A 23,434-nucleotide genomic window follows, 5' to 3' on the forward strand; every position below is an offset into this window, starting at 1 on the left:
TTGAGATATCCGCGGACGGACGGGCGGACGGACGGACGGACAGACAGACGTGGCGAACCTATAAGGGGTCCTATAGTTGACTACGGAACCCTAAAAAAACAGTCAATCGCGTATTGTTCGCTAAGGAGCGTCAATGGTTGTACGTTTGGCTAGAGGCTCAGGGTGGCTAGCCGAATGGCACAATCGCTCACGAAACGCTCACGAAACGAAGCGCTAGTAGATTATCTCTATCGCGCTTGCGTATTGGCGCGACAGAGCCAGCGGCGTATCGCTTTCGTTTGGCGTCGGAGAAATGCCATTCGGCTACGGGGCCTGATGTCTACTCGACATTCGCTTACCTTACCGTATCTGCATTGGTGTTGGTGGTGTGTTGGAGCACTGACACAGAAATAGCTATTTCACTCACAGTCTATCTGAAACTAAGCTTAGTCCACATTTTAAATCCTATAAAATAGTAAATAACTTATTTATCAGTCAAATCAACGAGCAAGCTTAAAGGTGACGTGAAACTTTTTTCTTTTCAAATTGCTGTTTCTATTTATTATCTGCCAGTAGATAATTCTTCAAGAATTCTCAATTTCACATTCTAAAACACCATCCAGAGACCATAACGATTTTTATATAATATTTTCTCGGCTCTACTCAACGGACGTATTATATGAAATATACAATATTCTTTGTTTCTGTTCTTCTTCCGGTTTTTAAAATTTGCTCGTTGCGAAGTGTGGCTCTAACAGACCCTTAATAAGCGACATTTACTTAAGGCCCGCCCGAGGAACTCGATCAACTTGATATTAAAAAAATTGGCATCAATCTCATCTACACACCGATCACCTAAAGCCTGAAATGAAACACTTTGAACCGCGACGCAAGAAGATAATGCGACGCGTGTTGGGTCGAATCGAATTGTAGTATTTTCTATGGCTAGAATCACACTGCCACAAACTACTACGTATCACACTATATTATGTATAAATTCCGACGTTACGTTACGTCACGTTTTAATAATGTGTTTCTGCCTTATAGCGCGCTCAAAAATCAAGTAAATGTTTTTATTTATCTAATGCCACATTTGTCAGATAGGTACAATCGATTGGCATAAAATTGTCCCGTCTAGGATGGTCTTAAAAAACTAATTAACTGTCACAACTGTCAGTGTCAATGTCACTGTCATTTGATTGTAAAATGATTGTGATTTATGCAGAGAAATTTAAAGAAATGGATGTTTACTACTAGTTCTACTCGTTTAATAATCAGCCAATTGTAATAAATAGGTGGAGTTCACTGTGGAAAATCTTTTGAAACTTTTGCGTTACTCGATACATAACAGTTTACATTTAATACAGTACAACACGCTACTTAACAAATGTTTGTTTTGATATCTTCGTACAGTTTAATTCGTTAATAATGGAAGGCGGAGAGTGGAGAAACAGTATAATTAACCAACTACAGGCTCGAAACAAGTATCAAACTGCAGCTTTTCAAGACGTTATAACATTTCGTAAGTAACATAACCTTTTGGCTCCTGTCTTTGTCTACACTTTCCCTAATAGATAACTCTCTAGATACATAACGACAATGTGATACATAAGTTGCAATATAATATCGTTTTACCAACATCATATTATAAATGTAATAATTTTAACCCAGGGCTAGAGTATCATCCAGTTTTATTTATTAGAACTCCTCTTAGGTACTGTTTCTTATTAGAATTTAAAATCCTTCAACAGTTGTTGCTGCAATTTTTGCAACCCGTTTATTATCAATTATAGAAAAGATGAAATGTATTTTTAAAATTGTACTTAATAATTTTCAGAAAGCCGTCTATTTGACAATGTCAACACACTTAAGAATGAAAATCTTCAGTTGACGCTGGTTAATGAGAGGATAAGGTTTTCAACTTCTGATAATGGTTTATCAAGTGCAGGTTTGTACTCTTTTCATTCTAACTTGACATCCTAATATTTAGTACACAGTGGTATTTACACTCTTTAGTGGGATGCAGGATATTTGCTAGTCGCTTTTCGTTGAAGATGAGGAAACCAGACTAATTCCAATAAGGTCTAGTTTACTTCGGGTTGGAAGGTCAGATTGCAGTCGCTTTCTAAAAAAAGTAGTGCCTATGCCAAAGCTTGGGATTAGTTGTCAAAGCGGAACCCAGGCTCTCATGAGTCGTGGCAAATGCTGGGATAACGCAAGGAGGATGATGAAAGGGATGCAGTCTCATAAATATGACTAATAATTGAGTAATGTGACATTTGAATATGCATATTTAAATAAATTTGTAAATGCTGCAAATCTGGAAGTATTCAGAAGCAGAACTGATTGTGTATTTATAACTCTGTTTATAGTAACTTGAATTACTGAAATATATAGATTAAACTATGTATCTGGCTCCAAATGTACCTAGAAATGTTATAGTAATGTGTGTAGTAAATTCTAGTATTACACAAAACTTATAAACTACTTGCAGGTGGTGGCAGCAATGAAAGGGTGCAAGCTTTAGAACAGAAAATTCTGGTACAGCAAGAAGAACTCACGAATTTGCATCGGAGACGTGGCGAAAGCGCTCAGCAGATTATAAATCTAAATGCTAAGGTTCATGACTTAGAGAAACAGTTGCAAGCAAAGGATTTAGTGTAAGTTTTTGCCACATTATTAGCATGATTTCGTTTATTTTCTATTACTAGTTGATTAAGGCTTTTTTTTTATTATTATATTATAAATGAGCTTACTCTTGGCCACAGACTAGCCAAAGGCAAAGACGTGGCCTACTATGGAGTGAGCTCATCCAGAAGATGCCGAAGACAACATTGTGTATATCGCATTGCTAGAGGTTGTTTACCTTTTTCAGTATTTAGGGGTATTAATACTGGCTGGTTACTTGGGCGATTATTTTTTCCGCTACGAGTTTGATGTTGTTTGTCAGTTTAATCTTAATGTTTATCATAAGTCATAACAAATTGAACTATCTTAATGTTTATCATAAGTCATAACAAATTGAACTCGTACCTAATTACAACCTTGTCATTCTGAATATTGGGTTTAAATTTGTTTACTGCGATTACCTGTCCAATTTGAAGTTTACTGTGACAAAGCTTTAAAGTGTTTTACAATGACATCTTAGCTGTCTATTGGTAAACCTTATGTCGTTGCAGTAACATACACAAATAAATAGTTTTATGGTTTATGAATTTTATGATGGTAGTTAGCAATTATTTTATTGAGTGTAGAGCTAAAAGTCAAGTAGAGCTGTACAGAAATCTAAAAATTCATTTTAAAAAAAAAGTAACCATCAGATTAAAAGATGAATACTCTAGATGAGTTTAAAAAAATAAAAATCTGTTGGGGTGTCTGAGGTTTTGAGTGATACCGGAAACACGTTGTATGAGCGCGGAAATATAGCCGCCTTCAAGGAATTCCACTCCTTGGCAGTGCGCATAAGAAAAGAAGAAGCAAAGCGCTTCTTGCGAATTCGCGGAATATCTCTAAAATATCTTTTGTAACTCTTTGGGTGCGGCACCCATAATTTAATACTGACTGAGCATTTACGATTTCCCGTCGTTGTAGTACTGATGCGGAACCAAATCTCTGACGTGATGTATGAGTGAGATAATGTTATGACTTATGAACATAAATAAAATGAACATAATTATTATAAAGTAATTGTGAACCAGAACTCAAAAACTGGAGAGAAGTGCAAACTGCCTTCTTCTTCTGTTATTGCTCAATGCTCGCTGAATGCTTAAACATTTTAAATCAAACTTATTTTGTAATTTTGAACATTGTGCATAAAGGTTAACATTGTGCAGCCGCCCGCATGTTTTCACGTCTTTGGTTGTCAAAGGGTTAAGCCTGCAACAAATTTTACACAATGCGCATGTGATCAGCTCATCAGGTTTCTACCGATCATACTAGATTGAAAAACGAAAAACAATGTTCTTTGCCGTTTTGTATTATGTAAAAACTATTTATCAACATTTTTGCTTCTTTCTTCAGTATTTCAGAAAACACTGCCTTGATAGCTTCTCTTCGTGCCGAGATACAACTTTATGAAAACAATATGACTGAATTAGAAGGACTTAACACTGTACTGAGAGACGAGCACCAAGCCTTACAAATCGCATTTGCAGCAATAGAGGAGAAATTGAGGAAAGCACAGGTATGATAATTTGCAATTAGGAAAGATGAAGTACAAGTCTAGTATGTATTACTTTTAAAAAAAACTGATACCTGGAACCAACAACTACCATGGACATTTTCCCATTTTACCTTTATGATTGTGTCTAAAATTGATTGCCTAATGATATTAATTCTTAACATCTAAATTATTTATATTAATATCTTAATTCTTATCGTAAAATTGGACTTACCTTATGTCTGTAGTAAGAACAGAAGCACACCTTTAAACCCTTACCCCATTATTCATATGTTTACTAAATTTACTAAATTTGGCAAGCCGATAAAAGCTGATAAAAATCGTTTCGCCCTTTCCATCATGCATATACGCCGGAAAGGGACAAACGATTATTAGCCGCTTATTTTTAGTAATGGTTTATGAATAAGGGAGTTAGAGGTTTTATGACATAGGAGGCAAACAAGCAGACTGATCGCTTTGCCGCGGGATCGAAGTACGCTCTTTCAATTATTTTCAACATTCGCAAATCCACTACGTTTGTGCTATTTCTTAAACAAAACATACAAGGCGTAGCAAGCAATAGATACTAGGTGTAGAGTACAACGTTTAATATGATTTTCTGCTCCAATTCTACGTTTGCACGTGCGTACAATTTTGAGTTGAACGATCATCTACGTAAGCTCCCATTCTGTTTTTGTTTACACAAAATATTGTATTTTTGGCCTAGTAATTCTGAAGTAACATCTCATTTTATTTCACTGGAACTTTAAAATTTTATAGCATCATTTAAAACGTGGCAGTTTGCCAACGTATTATTCTTCGATATCCAGCGGGATGTCGATATTGTTCCTATTATTATTTTTCGATTTCAGAATGAAATCCATAGATTTTGTTAAAACTCTTTATTAATCTTGATAATTTGGTAAACAGCTAAGAATCGTAATTAGTAGCAGTTTTAGAACCGTTGGCGATTATATTATATTGCCCCTTGTAATAAATAAGATTCCGATTTTATACAAATAAGTTTCAATGAATGATTGTGCGTGAAACAAACAAACAATAATATATATTCGAAGTGTAAAAGTATAAAATACATTGTGACAGTGTAAAAAAATGTTTCTCTTTTTTCGACTGTTTTAAACAGTATGCATACATCGTTGTCCTGTTTTAAAACTATTGTATGCAGACGTAAAAATAAACACCCTATATTACATGACTTTATGTAGCTGCCCTTGTGTACAATGTATAAACAGTTCATGCCAAAACCGAGATTGCCTGTTCACTTGTTCAGTCTAGTCCGAAATCTGTATCTGAGCGTGTCTGATTGTGTGGCGCGAAAATTTTGGTACCTATTGCGAAAAGTGAACCGGAGAAAAGTGAACTTTCGTGTTGACAATACCGTGTTATTTACTTACTATTGCCGCTAGTCGAACAAAGTACCTCGAGATTTTAATTGGTGTTCTTTTTAAATAAGTCGGTGCTGTGTCAGTTATCACTTTGCTATTTAATTATGAAGAAAATCTTCATTAGGAGGGTACATAACTATCATTGTAGATACTTTTATAGTATAGTATACATATTTTACGAACGTGCTTTACAGTGATTTACATTATTAATTTCAGGACGAAAATCGGACGCTTGTTGAAAGACTCATCAAATACAAATCGAAAGATGCAGATAAAATGAACGAAGAGAACGAGCATTTTCTCAAGTAAGATGTCAAATTACCTACGTAGTATTTTATCCAATTTATAACTTAGTTAAGTGTTAGTTAAGCATGAATTTTACTTGCAGTAGGTAAGATCATTACGTTTTTGCCTACGTCAGATGTACCGATTAAATAAAAAATCAGTAATTGTGGCATTATTGTGTGGCAACTAGGGTTGCAAAAAAACGGTTTTTTTTCTGGCTTGAAAAAAAACATGAAAAAAAACCGTGAAAAAAAAACAGTTTTTTTTCTGGAGTATGTTTTTTTTCTAAAGTACGAAATCTGAAAATTTGCAAAGTAGTTAATACTTTTATAAGGTTTTTTAGACTTAATGTTAACTATTAAACGAATTTAATCAAATAACTTTAATTTCTGGTCTTATAAAAGTAAGTTTTACGAAATTTGTAGTTGGTAGTTATCACTATTTACTGTTGGCAACACCACGGCCTCTCCACGCTACACGCAGCATAGGGGATTCCCCAATAAACCTTTTTATACTGAATGTTCATTGAGTTAAAATGTACGTTTTTGTTATTGAAACATGTTACAACTCACGAAAAACCGTTATTGTCATATTATTTGTTCATCTGAAAAAAAACCATATTTAGAAAAAAAACCATGGTGCTCGGTTTTTTTTCATGTTTTTTTTCACAATTCTGAAAAAAAACATTTGGTTTTTTTTCTATTTACAACCCTAGGCATTTGGTCTATAGCAAAGTCAATGCGCTTGTGAATAGTATAAGTAATTTAATTCACTGTATGTTGTAAAGATTTTTGTATACTGCACCGTAGAATGTATGCCTGTAATGTTTTATTTAGCTTCTCTAAACCGTAACTGAATGAAGTGTTAGAGACATCACAACTCCTTGTCATTTGTGCTAAATCACACGTTGCCACTTCGCGGAACGCACATTGGCTAGTCAATTTGTGCTACCGGCCTCGTGTTGTGATTAGAGTGGGTCGTGTGTGTGCCATGCGGCTTAGAAAGCTTGCATTTTATTCATGATTTTGTTTTTGCTTCTTTTTGTTTAATTTCTTCAACAGGTCAAGCCCTACCGCGTTTTTCATCAACACGTTTGGTAGAGTTAGTTTCGGGTGAGTTTGGCATAATGTGAATGCAGATGTGGTGGTTTGAAGGCATTGTGGCGTTCATAATTGAACATACCTCTTCATGAAGTGGCCCATTTATGTCTTAACTGCACTCTGAAACTGACTCATTTTCAATTTATATGTATGTACATTTAATTGGTTATACATATGTGTACTGTTTGATTTCTCTCATTTTCACTGTTTTTGTCACAAAATTATTAATCCAACATTATAAAATCTAAACTAAAATGGGATTGAATTATGTATGAATAAGAAAGGAAGTCATTTTAAAGATATAATTTTATATGATTAGGTAGTTTTATACCGCCAGTTCACATTTTGCCTATTTGCCGAAATATTTGTGTTGCAAAAAAGGTGAAGAGTTTTGTTTGCATGAATAACATTATAATGAATTACAGATTAGTTAGTGCTTAGTATAAAACTAGCAAACGAGTAGGTACACTGTACACAGTGTACGTAGTTCGTCATAGCTGGCAATCGGTACACCCTTAGAAAGAAATTAGTTGAGTACCTAACTAATATTCGAAATAACAAGATTATTTTTATGTGGTAAATTGAAGGCGTCGCTTGATTAAGGAATTAAAATGGTGTTCGTAATTAAAAATAAAATAAAAATGTTTATTTATCAGCTCACAAAGGATTCCGAATTTTACACTAAAATTAACTAAATTAACAATTTAATAGGTGAAACAAGATGTTGAAAATCCTTTGTGAGAGACTGTAGTCTGAACTAGGTTTAGACCTGTATTACATGCTAGTTCAGTCAAGGTCAGCAGGTAGGTACATCTTGTATTGAGACTGACTGAAATAGCATGACACGTTCGTACGTTTCCGTAACAATACGAAGGTGATTCTTTTCGCACTACATATGTACCTAACTATATGCGCGAAGATTCGATGCACAAAATTGGATTGAAGACGTGGTTTCGGGATGCACAGAATGTGATTGAAATTGCAAGCGACGTCGAATGAGTAGATTTTGTTATATTTTTCCCTGTTAGCGATTTATGTAGGAACCGGAAACATTAACGAAGCCACAATATAAAGAACTTCTTCTTCTTCTAACTTAAGAGCTGTGCTCTTGTCGGTGGAGCAATCTCCAACTCGTCCTGTCCTCTGCCAACTCCTTCACCTTCTGGTACGACACGACCTGAACCTTTTCTTTAATTTGGGTGAAATAGTTTCTCCTAGGTCTTCCTCTTCCCCTCTTTCCTTCTACTTTTCCTTCTACGATGTTTTTGAGAAATAGGTCGTGTCGTAGCAGATGTCCAACTAGTCTTTAATATATTTATTTTTCTTTAATCCTATCTAGAACTCTAATATTTGATATTTTTTCTGTCCAACTAATCCCTTCCATTCTCCGCCAGCACCACATCTTGAAGCTTTCCAATCTCTCTCTATCTCATTTCGTCATTGTCCACGTTTCACAGGCGTATAATGCGATGCTCCAGATATAAGATTTAATAAAAAGTTTTTTTGTGGTAGTACCTACACATTTTCGATTTGAAAATGTGTTTCTTATTGTTGAAGGCTTGTTTAGCTATTGCGATTCTAGTACTGATATCTTGGCTACATCTTGAAAATTCTTTATCAACTCGGTCAAATTTTCACTATTAACATCATATGGGGCATCGTCTCAATTGCGATATTACAAGCGGATTATTATCACTAGGTCTTAGGTTATTATATTAATATATAGGTAAGATATAGGATAATCTGTTACTCTTGCAATGTATTTTGTATAGGTAATAGGTAATTAAAAATATAAAGAAGGTGTTAAAATAGGGTTAGGATACTAATAATTTGTTTTCGATTGTATTGTCATCATTTTGAATTATATTCGCTTTTGCATACGATAATATTTAGTTACAGATATGTGGCGTTCCAGACCTGAAGGGTTCTTATGCTTTATGTGCTGTAATATAATACATATACGGACGTTACAATTAGTGTATTGCGATACACGACTCTGCGTGTGTACGAGTATAGTACGACGTTTTTCGCCCATAGTACATAGTACATATAAGAAATTTCGACACATAAAGTGCCACTTCTCGCACTAGTGCGATAAAGTAGTACGATATGTAATGAAAAGTAATTCATATTGGAATTTTAGATGGGAAGGATGTTATTAGTTATTATACTTATTATATACATAAACATACTCATACCATAAGAACTTTTAAGTCATGGGAATCCACATACTGCTGTACTTATGTTTGCATGATTGGCTGTTGGATTTTGTTGATAGTTTTATAGCATGAATCTTGATTTTGCATTTTGGCATGAAATTCCTTTACTATAAAGGTGATCAAATTAAGTTATGCATATTATAGAAGAATGATAAGAGCGATAAATAGGATACGATGTAAAATACCTACTCTGAAATGAGTGTTTGAATTCAACATTAGAATTTATATTTTTGTAACGTATGTAACCACAATTTGGCATACCTTTCCAAATAAATATAGGTACCTTTTTTCTACAGTAGTATTCGGGTATGTAATAGGCATAAGCCTTGCGTACTATAAAACTGCATACTTTGATGCACGAGTTCAATAGGTAGGTACTCACTAATTTCAAGTATCGTAAAAAAAATTACAACCTTCAACATATAAAAACTATATTACATTATTATTCCAGTATGTTTGTTTTTAGGGATTATTGTGTAGGTACCAGTATATACATTTCCGTCAATATTTCTACAATTCATTTCATGAATTTCACTTCAGTGCTATTTTCTTCTATGCAAATTCTAAATATGAGATTGTGAATGAAACAGTCTGTGGTGTGTTATTTTTACTCACTTCGTACACTTATATTTAAGGTTAGCATGTTGCTATGATCTAATTCATGTGCTTTCAGTAAGGAGCTTCCTCGGAAATAACCATGCTCCGCGGGTTTCGGCTAAATCAACGAACGTTGTTTTTTAAAATTTTATAATACTTTATCAAAGGCCTTTATCGTCTTTTCCAGAAAAAAGAGCGACAGAGTAAGAAGAGAATTGGAAGAAGCGGCCAGGGAAGGCGGTAGTCGAGGTAGCATCGGCTCGGCGGGTAGTTCGGCTGAAGACAAAATCTTAGATTCGATGCCGTATTATGCCACAACATTGCCGACTAAAGTTGCTTTACGATTTGTAAGTACATATCATCTATTTTCCGCCGCAATAGAACGTGTCCTTCATTATCATGTCAAATCTAACTTTTAAAGGCATAATAGTACTAATCAAAACCATCGTTTTGTGCATTTAAATGAAATAATACAGTCACGTGCCTTTGAGAGTTTTCGTTACGCCTACATCGCCAAGACGCATTATCAAATTGTTGAACAGTCCCAAGTGCTTAGCGTTTGGGGCTCTTAAATTAGCGCTAATATGAATCGACTCATATTATCGATATTTAAGTAGTTCTAAGATATTGTAGTAATGTACTGTTATTCATATTAACTCGTTATTTTCAATGATTGCATATAATATAAGTACTCTCGTGATGCAGTGTCAGATATTAATACAATGATTTTCGTCATTTTCAGGACGCGCATGAAGGCGACGTGAATGCAGTAAAGTGGAGTCCGACGGAACGGACGTTAGCAACAGGAGGGGCGGATAGAAAAGTCAAATTATGGGACGTGTCCAAAAGTAAGTGCATTCATCTGATAAGTGTCCCACTGCTTTTTTTCGCCTTCATTGATGTTATCACTAGGCGCTCATACCATAATACTCACACACCAATATTATTGCTCCAATGAGTTCAATGAATGCGTTATCAAAACGTTACTCCGTCAAACGCCTTGATGCAATCAGAAAATGCATCGTGTGATTATTGATTTGTTTTAAAGTTGTTGGACTTATCATTTAATTAGTTATTAACACAACATGGGATATTTACGTGTGAAATAATACTTTTAGCTTTTTACATCCTACATATTCGTACATGCCTTAAAAATGGCCCACAAGAATCTACCGGTGCCTGTTCTAATGTTGCTAACTAATACATTACCTATATTAAACGTACTATTCGACCGACAGTGGGCACGGTGGAGAACAAAGGCACGCTAGTCGGATCGAACGCAGGCGTTATGTCAGTAGACTTCGACTCCACCGGGGCGTATCTCGTGGGCGCCTCCAATGACTTCGCTAGCCGCGTGTGGACCGTCGCCGACCAGCGGCTAAGGGTGAGTGACTAATACTATATCACATACCTAGGACAAATGTTAATACATCGGCATTTAGTACAATAAAAACAAAGGCATGCTACTCGGGTCGAACGCGGGCGTCATGTCAGTAGACTTCGACTCCACTGGGGCGTATCTCATGGGTGCCTCCAACGACTTCGCTAATCGCGTGTGGACCGTCGCTGACCAGCGGCTAAGGGTAAGTCACTAAGTGATACTATAATTTATATACCTAGGACAAGGGTTATTCCATCGAAATTTATAACAGTGGAGAACAAAGGCACGCTAGTCGGGTCCAACGCGGGCGTTATGTCAGTAGACTTCGACTCGACCGAGGCGTATCTCGTGGGCGCCTCCAACGATTTCGCGTGTCGACAGTCGCTGACCAGCGGCTAAGAGTGAGTCACCTCTATATTACGTAGGATAAGTATTACTTACTTACTTCATTGGCTCAGTGACCCAAAAAGGATCTTGGCCTGTGACACAAGAGATCGCCACTCTACCCTATCCCCATATATAGCCTTCAAGCCAGTTGGGCACACCGAGTTGGGCAGGATAAGTGTCGGAATTTAGCCCAGTGGAGAACAAAGGCCCGCTAGTCGGTCGAACGCAGGCGTCATTATCCGGGGACTTTAACTCCACCGGGGCGTACCTTGTACTACTTCGCGAGCCATGTGTGAGCCGTCACAGACCAGCTCTTGACAGTTACGACCGTATAACGATACAGGTGACACTCAAACAATCAAACTTTGTTCATTTTATTCGTGCTAGCTTTCATGAAATGACCTGTAGGACCAGGGTTAGGTATTCCATCGATATTTAGAACTGCATAAAAAGACTTGTTCGTCGGGTCCAACAATGCGGGCGTCATGTGCGTGAAATTCCACTCGTGATCGCTTCATTACTTCTTCTTCAGGACTTCGTTAGTGAACCGTCGTAGATCAGCGGCTAAAGGTAAAGTGAAATGAAAGGTATTTTCTATTATGAAAGGTATGTAATATTGGTACTCAACCAATATTACATACCTGGATGAGTTTCATTAAATCGGCATTAAGGATAGTAAAGAATAAGGTGTGCTAGTCGCGTCCAACGCCGATAAGGTGTGGAGGTAGGTGGTCTACCTATGCGTGGACTTGCATTTCTTCGACTCCAACGGGGCATATATCGTGTGTACCTTTATACGCTAGCTGAAAACAATTAAATCCGTATCCAAACGTATTTAGTATCATTAAATGTGTAAATTACATGATTATTATCTATAAAATGTGAACAAGGAAAGAGTTTCGAGGTACTTAATTACATCATCATCATCATTGGCCACGTCATGTATTGCAGATGATTGTAGCAGCGTCCAGTAAATCATGTGTTGTGGGGAGGTTGATAGCAACGTCTTCGGTGGCTAAAGAGATAGGTCTCCAGGTCACCAGAGCGGCATCTGACACGAGAGATCGCCACACTACGCTATCCTACAGGCGTTGAAAAATGTATCGTTGTACAACGACATGTTAAAAATACATGTATTTTTCATGCCATTTTCAACGCTAGTGCCTACCTGGATGCGAACAAAAACATTATTTAAACGTAATGTTTGAATGTCATAGCATAACGAAGAGTATTTGCAATTGCTGCCAAAATAGTCATTTTACACTTTTACTCCGATCTTATTTCAAGTTAGTGAATATGGTAATGTAGTTTTTCGTGGCGTCTTTACAACTCGCTGAAAAATCGTCCATTCAGTATCCTTGCACATTGTTGTGGAAATGCAGCCTTAATTCATTATTATTTATGCCATGCCTAATGAAAGCAACCAAATATATTAGTCTTTATTACATATATAAACAGTCTGGACTGAATTCAAATATTTAATTTTGGTATTATTACAACTTGTGTATCTTGAAAGCCGTACGAGTTTGATTCGCTTACCAATAGTTCCGTATAAGTTGTACCGGTCGTCAAAATTAAACAATTAAACCTATTATAAGTAATAAATTATAAGGTACATTTATTGGTAGATTTTCATTAGCAACGGCAATTATAATTATGTGTTTACGAGAGCGTAATTAGGTACTAAGCTGTTCAATCTTATTATAAAACAAGTCACATGCCAGTTTTATAGCTTATAATTTAATTAATTATGCATTATGCGTCAACTAACTTTTATGCGTGCATCGAACGCTTGCTGTTCTTATTATCCGTTATTTCTGATCAGCCGGCCTAGCCGAATGACAATCGTTGACGCTAGACGCCGGTCGAAAAGCAGTCTGGCTCTGTCGCGCCAATACGGAAGACGATAGAGATAGATAGCTACTATAACGATATTATCTTAAGCGTTTGTGAACTTTGCTACGTACCCAGGTTTTAATAAGCTCTTATGTTTTTTTAGATCACAATACGATTGCCATACATTTATTTAGCAACAGAGGCCGAGAATGGTCAGAAATTCAATTAATTTGTAAAAAAATATGCGCAGAAGCTTAAAGAAATAAATAAAATAAATAAATATTATCTTAGGACATTCTTACACAAATTGACTGAGTCCCACGGTACGCTCAAGAAGGCTTGTGTTGTGGGTACTCAGACAACGATATACACATTATATAAATACTTATATATATAGAAAATATCCATGACTCAGGAACATATATCTGTGCTCATCACACAAATAAATGCCCTTACCGGGATGTGAACCCAGGACCGCGGCTTAGCAGGCAGGGTCACTACCAACCACGCCAGACCGGTCGACAAAAAAAGCTTAAAAAATATTTTTCTTAAAGTCGGATATATTATATATAGACGGTAACGCACAGATGATTTTTTAGGGTTTCGCACATTAAAAAAGAAAAACCAAATCCCCTTATTGCCTTGGATCACCAAGGATCAGTTTGTTGTCCGATGTTTGTCCGTCAACCTCAAGACTAGTCTCTTAAAATTGTAAAACCGGCCAAGAGCGTGTCGCGCCACGCTCAGTATAGGGTTCCGTAATTTTCCGTATTTTTCTCAAAAACTACTGAACCTATCAAGTTCAAAACAATTTTCCTAGAAAGTCTTTATAAAGTTCTACTTTTGTGATTTTTTTCATATTTTTTAAACATGGTTCAAAAGTTATAGGACGCACTTTTTTTTCCTTTAGGAGCGATTATTTCCGAAAATATTAATACTATCAAAAAACGGTCTTAGTAAACCCTTATTCATTTTTAAATACCTATCCAACACTATATCACACGCTGGGGTCCAAATGAAAAAAAATATCAGCCCCCACTTTACATGTAGGGGGGGTACCCTAATAAAACATTTTTTTCCATTTTTTATTTTTGCACTTTGTTGGCGTGATTGATATACATATGTACCAATACCAAAATACATGGTACCAAATTTCAGCTTTCTAGTGCTAACGGTTACTGAGATTATTCGCGGACGGACGGACGGACAGACAGACAGACATGGCGAAACAATACGGGTTCCTAGTTGACTACGGAACCTTAAAAAACGTTATTTTCTAATTTGATGTGAAAAAGATTAAGGATATATATATTTGTTTTTGCGATTAAAAACAAGAGATCCGTTTTAATAAAAAAAACCTTATCTTGTATTATTGGAACTATAAAATTGGCCAAATAATTTACGTTGTATTTGTACGAACTTTCGATTGACTTGACCATTTTATTATCATAATTTCCGTGCCTCCCAAGCACGCACTATTAAGTACCATCTCGCTGATAATGTGAAAAAATAAGTATAAATAAGGAGAGAATAAGAAGAAAACGAACTTACTGGGCCTAACTTATAATTGAGAACCTATCAAAGACAAATAAAGTTCAAAATAGGTTTAGAAATATACTACTAATGCCCACTTATGGGTTAAAAAAGACTACGGTTTTTATATCCCCTTTTAAATGTGGAGTTGGAATCGCTCATTACTGAACATCTTTCAATAATACATTTAAATAGATATCATACACGAAAAAAAACGACAAGGCCCACGATAATTTGATTTGTTCCCTAGTTGTATCTTTCAATAATAGGAAAAAAAAATACCAATTTGACGGTGACTCTGTTATAACTCGCCTCTCAGATCTCCCCTATCATTACAAAATGTTATTGACACAACATCAAGGTTATTGTCTTCCACCAAAAAACATAGCCCGCCCTGTACGTGTAAATAGCTAACAAAAGAAAAGAAATCCAATCTCTGTGCTGATTTCATGCTTTTCGCTAGAGTTTAAAAAAAATAGCGAGTAATCAGTTAACGCCTACTGAGAAAATTTAGCATGTAGGGGTTCCGTGTTTTATCAAAATCTATTAATTTAGATATGAATAAAACCGTGAAAAATTCCAAAAGAATGGAAAGGATAAAGAGTGGGTACATTTTTTAATTAATTACTTACTCTATTAATTACTTTTAAATATTTTTATCATGTACCGTAACGACAACATCGTTATGTTGTCGTTATGACACGGATTATAAAAGCAAATAGTGAGAGGACGTAATCGGTTTTAAAATAATGTATATTTTTACATTCTATATTTTTTAAATTTTGTAGTTTATTTCGTTTAAGTATTCATTTTACGCGATAGAGACCTGGAAATGAATTAATCGGAATGATTTTAAAATTTTTGGTTGAAATTCTTCCAATTTCAGTTTCGATAAATCTTGAAATCTGTCCAGTTTTAGAAGCAATGTTAATTATAGTGAACATTTTGATTATTTTTGTAAGCTCAGGAATTCGTGGTTAAAATCTATCGAGTTACGCGGTTTTCTTTGTAATCTTAATGCCCAGTTGTTTGAAAACCTTATTGTTCAATTGCATGCACTGCCACCTTTTTATAATGATTTTAAAATGTGACTCCTTTCATAGTGCTACCATTACTATTTCAATTAAATAGGTATGTTGGTACAGCATTACTAAATGTTGCTAAACTGTTACATGTTTCATTTTCATTTTTTGCGAGATCCATGTGTAAAACTTTCAAAATGGATTTAACACAATGAGCATATGACCATAAACGTTTATGTTTATGAATGTAAACCAAAGAACCCTAACAAGCATGGTAATATCAGACAATGATAGTGTAAGGAGGCGGGGGCACGAACACGATCCTCTATTAACGGATTGTTAGCGCGTCGGCCCGTCGTGATCCGCGCTGATCACTTCCGACCAGCTAACTCATCTCTTATCGACTTTACTTACTTAGCAATTATAATAGATACATTTTGAAACTGATGCAGTAATTTTATCTTATACAATCTTACAGAACGCGAAGTCGCGAACCTTATCTATGTAGCCATAATCAGGGAGGATTTATTTTTTATACTACTATTTATTTCTATCTGCTACACATTTGATTTTGACCATGATCTCTGCATTCTAATACATAAAAACTGCGAATTTATTATGTATTATCATTTTTATGCTTAAACAAAAATATCTACTTCGTTACACTCTTACTTAATTCAATTTCGGCCACACCTGCTTTTGATACACACGATCTGTTGTATCGAAAATCAAGTTTTTGTAGGATGGATAATTGGATGTAGTAGGTACAATGACGTAAGATATCAATAAATAATCGCAAACGAAACAATGCTATTCTTTTAGAGGTATGAAACAAGTTACGTCTTATCTCAATTTTTGTAAGTACTTACAACATGCCATTATTCCAATCTCTTATCTCATAAATACATCAGACTGTCAGTCAGAGGTAAATTATTATGTACATTGTAATGATAATACGGGGTTCAATAACCATCACAGATGTCGTTCACGTGCCGCCCACCTGAGTGGTTCTGAATGCGAATCATCACGAATCCTTGTGCAATCATACTCAGGACCTGAACATCAACAAATTGGAGGGTCCGTCCGCCCATTCGTCGAACGACCGCCGTAAAAAATACTGGAAGCGGCGGCGTAGGCGAAGAATATGCTGATTTTGTTTGTCACTACTATTTAAATTATACGCCTGTCAAACGATGCTTATCGACTTCATGCCTTCGTGTCAATCTATCATGTAAGATGTGCTTAAGTAATGCAATGATTTATGACTGTCTTCTGATATTCGTACATAATTTTTATGACATGCCATGACACTTTACATTGCCTGGATGGCTATTTCAATATTGCTATTAATAACAAGAGTAACGAGATCTTTTAAGCTACAAAAACATATTTTAGGTTATTGATATTTATTAATTTTTCAATGGATAGCTGAGTTATTTAATTGGCTCTACTTACCCTGAACTCACGTACCTAATGCAGTTTTAGTCCCAGTCAAACTCTTAAGTGAAGAACATTTAAAAATACTAGAATTCATTTTGAATTAAACAATAAATCACAAAAGCTCATTAAAAACAGTCTTGCCTTTCATTAAGAAAAAAGGATGATCATTGAGTATTTTAACTACTAGTACAACTAGTGACATTTCTGACTCATTTCTATATTCTCATGACCTTTAGAGCTCGCTACAGGTTTCATCGGACGGGACGTGTTAATTATACAATAATCGTCGTTTCTAGTCTTAATCGCTATCATTGTTTTTAGTTTCTCTGTTTATTTTCGCATCGGGATAGCATCTGCGTGATCGCGAACTCACAGCCCGTCGAGATGCAAATAAGTACACAAATTGCGCCACGAATGTTCTTACCGGCGCCGTACAATTGTCGTAGGTAGGGGGTTTATAATGAACCGAAATCGATCATTGTTCGCTCCGTGAGCGCTGGTCGAGCCGACCGCGCTTCTTCAATTTTGTATGCAAAGTGATTTACGATCTGCTAACTGATTCGCGTTTAACGATATAACAGCCGGTTGTCATTATGCAACTGCCTATTTGCTTGCGCTTGGGTCTTTATTCCGACTTGCAGAAAAAAAAGAGTGTTAATAACAAGATGAAAAATTGCACCTTGCCGGCTGAGTCGTGGTGTCTTGTTATCTTTGCTGGAATTTGATTACTAAAACTTTATGTTCTTTTATTATACACGGTGTATCACGAGGAAACCGAATAATTTTAACAGCGTATTCCTCATGTTAGAAGAGTAAAATGTCATATAAACTTTTCTGGATCTCGCCTACTTTCAGAGCTATAAGTATTAAAAAAAATAACAATTACTTATAAATTTAAATAGATATCATACACGAAAGAAAAAACGACAAGGCCCACTGGTAGCCGAGCCGGCCCGGGTCTTCAGCTTACGCGGCTAACGTCTTTACCACTAGACCACCCGCCCGCCCGTCTAGTCCAGCTGGTCTAGTGGTAAAGATATTAGCCGCGTAAGCTGAAGACCCGGGTTTGATTCCCGGCTCGGCCACCAGTTGGCCTTGTCGTTTTTTCTTTCGTGTATACAACAAATACAAATACAAATAATTTATTAATAAAAACATAATTGTACAGTGATTGTTCTTAAAGGCTAAGAATTGTTATACATATAAGAGATGTTTTATACAAATGCCTGAGCTAGGATATTCCTGTGTTTCAGGCAGAGGAAGGACTAAATTAATGATTTATTTTTAATTATTCACTTAAATAAAACTTATAAGAAAATAAACACAAGACTTATTTTCGTAGGTTCCGAACTATTACATTACATATATATTCAATAGGTAATTATTTTACGACCATAAGTAACTTTTCTGTATCATCGTACGTCATATTTTGCAGGCCTCGTCGTAGATGCTGCTTTAATGTTGCGCTTAAAATAAACAATTGACGAACAGTTAGTACTTGACATGATTGATAAAGAAGTTCTGTAGGGTATAAAAAAGGTCGAGAAGTAGCTACTTTTAGCACCGCTCGCTGGGCTCTTTCTAAGTTTAGTAGAGTGGTTTTAGCTGTGCCACCCCAAGATGAAATGCAAATATATATTTCAATTTATAATTTATATATACTTGAAAAAAGAACAAATAAAAATAATTAATAAAATAAATAATTTGACTTGTTCCCTAGTTGTAACAATTACTTATTATTTCTCTGAACAAAACGCTGTTTTGATGGCGATGATGCCATTATCGGACATAATCTAACTATCCTCCTGATAGATATCAAAAATTAACTAGTGAAAACCGAATAACATTTACTTTTTATGTGAAATACATCCAATAAAACCATAAATTAAATATAACAAGATCATACCATCCCATACATTAAAATGCGACTGCCTACGAACGCGCTTACACTCCACCACACATAGATGGCGCCACAAAAAAATGCCTTGTTGCCACCGATTATTTGTAGATTGGCATTAAGTGTCAATTTCGAGCCGTAAATCTATATCAAAAGTGACACTTAACGCCATCTACAAGTATAATCGAAAGCTACAAGACATTTTTTTTGTGGCGCCATCTATGTGTGGTGGAGTGTAAGCGCGGTCTTAGGCGGTTGCATTTTAATGTATGGGATGGTATGATCTTGTTATATTTAATCTATGATAAAACTAAAAAAAACCGGCCAAGAGCGTGTCGGGCCACGCTGTGTAGGGTTCCGTAGTTTTCAGTATTTTTCTCAAAAACTACTGAACCTATCAAGTTCAAAACAATTTTCCTACACAGTGTATTTATAAAGTTATACTGTTTGTGATTTTTTTCATATTTTTTAAACATATGGTTCAAAGTTATACGGGCGACCTTTTACCTTTAGGAGCGATTAGAACGTAAAAATGTAATATTAGAAAAACGATATTAGGAAATTATTCATTTTTAAATACCTATACAACAATATATCGGCCGTTGCAACGTTGGAATGAAAAAAAATATCACCCCCACTTTAACGCCCTAATAAAACATTTTTTTCCATTTTTTATTTTTGCACTTTGTCGGCGTGATTGATATACATATTGGTACCAAATTTCAGCTTTCTAGTGCTAACGGTTACTGAGATTATCCGCGGACGGACGGACGGACAGACAGACATGGCGAAACTATAAGGGTTCCTAGTTGACTACGGAACCCTAAAAACACACAAAACTTTTTTGGCGAAATTTGCTTGACGTCATATAACACTATCTTTTTTATGCCCTCAGAAATGAGTAGTTAAATCTTTCGGTTTCCTGGTGTTACACAGTGTATTTAGAATAGGTATCTGTTTGGTACTCAGGAAAAGTAATATATAAGTACCAATATAGGTTAATAAGACAGCGGCGATAGGCATTTATAACAACATTTGACTAGGTACTAAGTTAATGATCGTGTTTCGTCTTGACCATCCACCATCTAGATTCTAATTGTAATATTCATCAAATCGGATATATTAGTCAAAAGTGACGTTTTTGTTTAGAGAATCATAACTTTTAACAGTTTTAAAATTGAGAGATCAGATCTATATCGTCTCTAGATTCGAAGTATATTAACATTAATAGCCTGACCACAAAATTAATTTGACATAGTGGACTGATTTTCATGGAACATGACTAAGAACACTCCCGACTAATTCAGCTTTCAAACAAAAAAAAAAACGAAATCTAAATCGGTTCATCCCTTCGGGAGCTACGATGTCACAGATAGACACACACACAGACAGACAGACACTTCAAACTTATAACACCCCGTCGTTTTTGCGTCGGAGGTTAAAAACAAACCGTGAAAGATATAATAAACGTCAAACTTCCATGACATTTCCTTTATACAAGCACTATCCCGACATTTGCCACGGCTCATGAGAACCTGTGGTCTGATTTGGCAAGTACCTAACTGACATTTAAAATATCAGTGGAATTTTTGTGCTCGACGATCTCTAGTCGTTTGTCCATACAAATAATGTATGGACAATGGACAAACAGCTGTAAAGTGTAATTGCAGCCTCATCTCAAGTAACCGAAGATTCGCTCCAATTGCATACATGATGAAATATTATCCACCATCAATCCAAACAGTGTATGACTTTAATTTCCTATGCAAACACGCAAACGGATGCCCTCAATTACGTATCACTCATCTTCACGGACGGGCAGATAATTGCCCAATGGCCCTTGCTGCTAAAAAGCAGACGCTATAGTGTGACTAAATTAATTTTCTGTAATTATTAAAAATTACACGCTTCTCTATGTTATGACGTTCGTCATTAACCCGCAAACGATGTGAATTTGCATGCTACCTGCAGACAGCTTATTTATATTTACCAGAAAACAAGCCGAGCGCGTGACGGGCCACGAATATTGAAGTGTTCCGTACATAAAATATTAAAATCGATCTAAGCTATAAGTACCCCAATTACTTTCTGAGATTATAAATTGTATTAACAGCTCAACTGATAATGTTTAAAACAAATTTCTTAATATTTTGTGAACTTCCTGGAACTGAACTTTTAAAGAGAGATCCAAGGATTTCTTAAACTTATTTCCCTATAAATATGTACTACACTAACTGCATAGTTACCTATTTCCTTCAATAAAATTATTTCTTTTATATTTAACTTAAAAATTAAGTATTGACTTACAAAACACATTTATATTCCAAAATTAATGAATTTAATAGCCCAAAGTTACACATTTTGTAGATTAACTAAGTTTACTGTCATATTGACGGACGTACCGAAGAATGGATAGTATACACTTTGCTAAATATTAGCTATATCAAGTATAACAAAACTGGATTTGCAGATTTATTTTCTGATTATGTTTGGCTATTGGAAGTAGCAAACGAGTATCTTGCCGCGATATCTTTGACGAAAACATAATTACAGCAGATAAAGTTAACGGATTTCTAGCAAAAAAAGAGTTGTGGACAACATCTTTACACAATATGAACGTGAACGTAGAAATCCATATTTCTGTGATGGTGGAGAGCTTGCAAAGTTAAAAATAACAATTCTCAAGATATTTCTCAAAAAGTTGGATTTTGAATCCTTTTTTGAATAAGTCGCGTGCGTACGCCTCGGTGAAAGAAGCAAATTTTGGAACTAGCACCTGATAGATTGCTAATAAATTGGAGTTGGTATCCATTTCAATTGGTGCGTTCTGGGTTTTCAAATAATGGCTTGATCCCATTTGCTACTTCATATTTATGTGAGCTGACATTTTCAAGAATGGTATAGATATAAAAACAACAAAAAGGGTATACACAGTCGAGACTATAACGGTTCCATTTTCGTTAATTTAGCTACGGAACCCCTTTTAAATGAGGTAGTCGTGAGAACCTTTATATGGTAGCGAGTTAATTTAAGAATGAAGTCATAATAGCTTAATTAGAAATCATTACCTACTTGAGTAAAAAATGCTGATGACTTATTAAACGTTTATGCTTCATACCACCATATTTTATTAAGTACGTACATCGACGTTTAAGTGCATACTTAAATTTAAAAAGCTATAAAAGTCCGTATTTATCATTTCCAATTATCATATTATTTAAATTACGTATGCTAAGATTTTATAATAATATTATTTTAAATAGGCAATAAAAATATTTCCTAAACGAAGAGTTATAGATAGCGAACATCTTGAGAGACTCGCTAGGTGGTTGAATCAATTGACACGCGCAGAAAGCGGTGGTCTTGGCAGAGCTTGGATTCAGCGGTTCCTCTCTCTGCTCTGACCTCGGGCAGCTTGAGCCCAGACCTGCTGCAGAAGCAGACCAGTCCTGCTGCTGGCACCATCCCAGCTTAGGGTTTTTTATCTGTATTAATATTGCTTCTCTTTCCATTTTTTTCGCCTGCACCAATTAGCGTAAAGGACTTTTAAAGTCGTATCGAAACCATAACAAATTGATAATAATATAAATTCAGCACAGCACTGCATGCAAGAGAGGCTTTAAAATTCACGTGTATACTTTAGCTATGATTTTAGCCAATACTTCTCGCATAATGTCTATACATGCTTAGCCATTACATTTGTTTATAATAGTTTTGCTTACCACATTGACTAGTAGGTTACGGTATTCATTCACATTGTTTTTTGTGTATTTAAAAATTTATCAACATGATACACTTATTACTTTCTAGTTTGTTTGCGACCGGAAAAAGAAGTAGACATTACTGCGACCGTATTTTTTATGTTGCCAAAATCAAGAAATAGCACATCGATATAACTGTCGGCTACTGTTTTTTACTTGTTTGTCCGTCTAGTAGCGTCCGCGGTGCACTCTGCAGAGCCGGCCTAGCCGAAATAACAATCGTTGACCCTAGAAACTGACCGAAACGCAGTCTGGCTCAGTCGTGCCAATATGGAAAAGCGATATAGCTAGCTACGATAACGATATTACGTACGCGTTTGTGCATTTGGCTAGGTACCCAGAGGCCACAGCCATAAAGCGGTCGATGGAAGCCTATTAATAATTAGCTTATAGCGCTATTGTCTGCGGGCGTCGCCGTCCACTCCGTGGGAC

General features: G+C 35.7%; 1 protein-coding gene across 3 annotated transcripts in view; it reads left to right on the forward strand.

Moving 5' to 3' along the window:
* Window positions 1–1,195: 1,195 nt before the first annotated feature.
* LOC125234258 (autophagy-related protein 16) overlaps window positions 1,196–23,434 on the forward strand; it is a 246,859-nt gene continuing 224,620 nt past the window's right edge. Inside the window, exons 1-9 of one of the 3 annotated variants that reach the window (XM_048140473.1) lie at window positions 1,196–1,501; window positions 1,817–1,927; window positions 2,474–2,639; window positions 4,000–4,162; window positions 5,761–5,849; window positions 6,891–6,941; window positions 9,933–10,092; window positions 10,488–10,593; window positions 10,984–11,129. In XM_048140473.1, the coding sequence (XP_047996430.1) occupies window positions 1,408–1,501; window positions 1,817–1,927; window positions 2,474–2,639; window positions 4,000–4,162; window positions 5,761–5,849; window positions 6,891–6,941; window positions 9,933–10,092; window positions 10,488–10,593; window positions 10,984–11,129 (1,086 nt within the window). In that variant the 5' untranslated portion in view covers window positions 1,196–1,407. Of the gene's footprint in view, window positions 1,502–1,816; window positions 1,928–2,473; window positions 2,640–3,999; window positions 4,163–5,460; window positions 5,673–5,760; window positions 5,850–6,890; window positions 6,942–9,932; window positions 10,093–10,487; window positions 10,594–10,983; window positions 11,130–23,434 lie in introns of those variants that run through there. The other 2 variants (XM_048140480.1, XM_048140488.1) reach the window with 2 other exon arrangements.

This window comes from Leguminivora glycinivorella, chromosome 2 (assembly GCF_023078275.1).
Source record: "Leguminivora glycinivorella isolate SPB_JAAS2020 chromosome 2, LegGlyc_1.1, whole genome shotgun sequence".
NCBI lineage: Eukaryota > Metazoa > Arthropoda > Insecta > Lepidoptera > Tortricidae > Leguminivora > Leguminivora glycinivorella.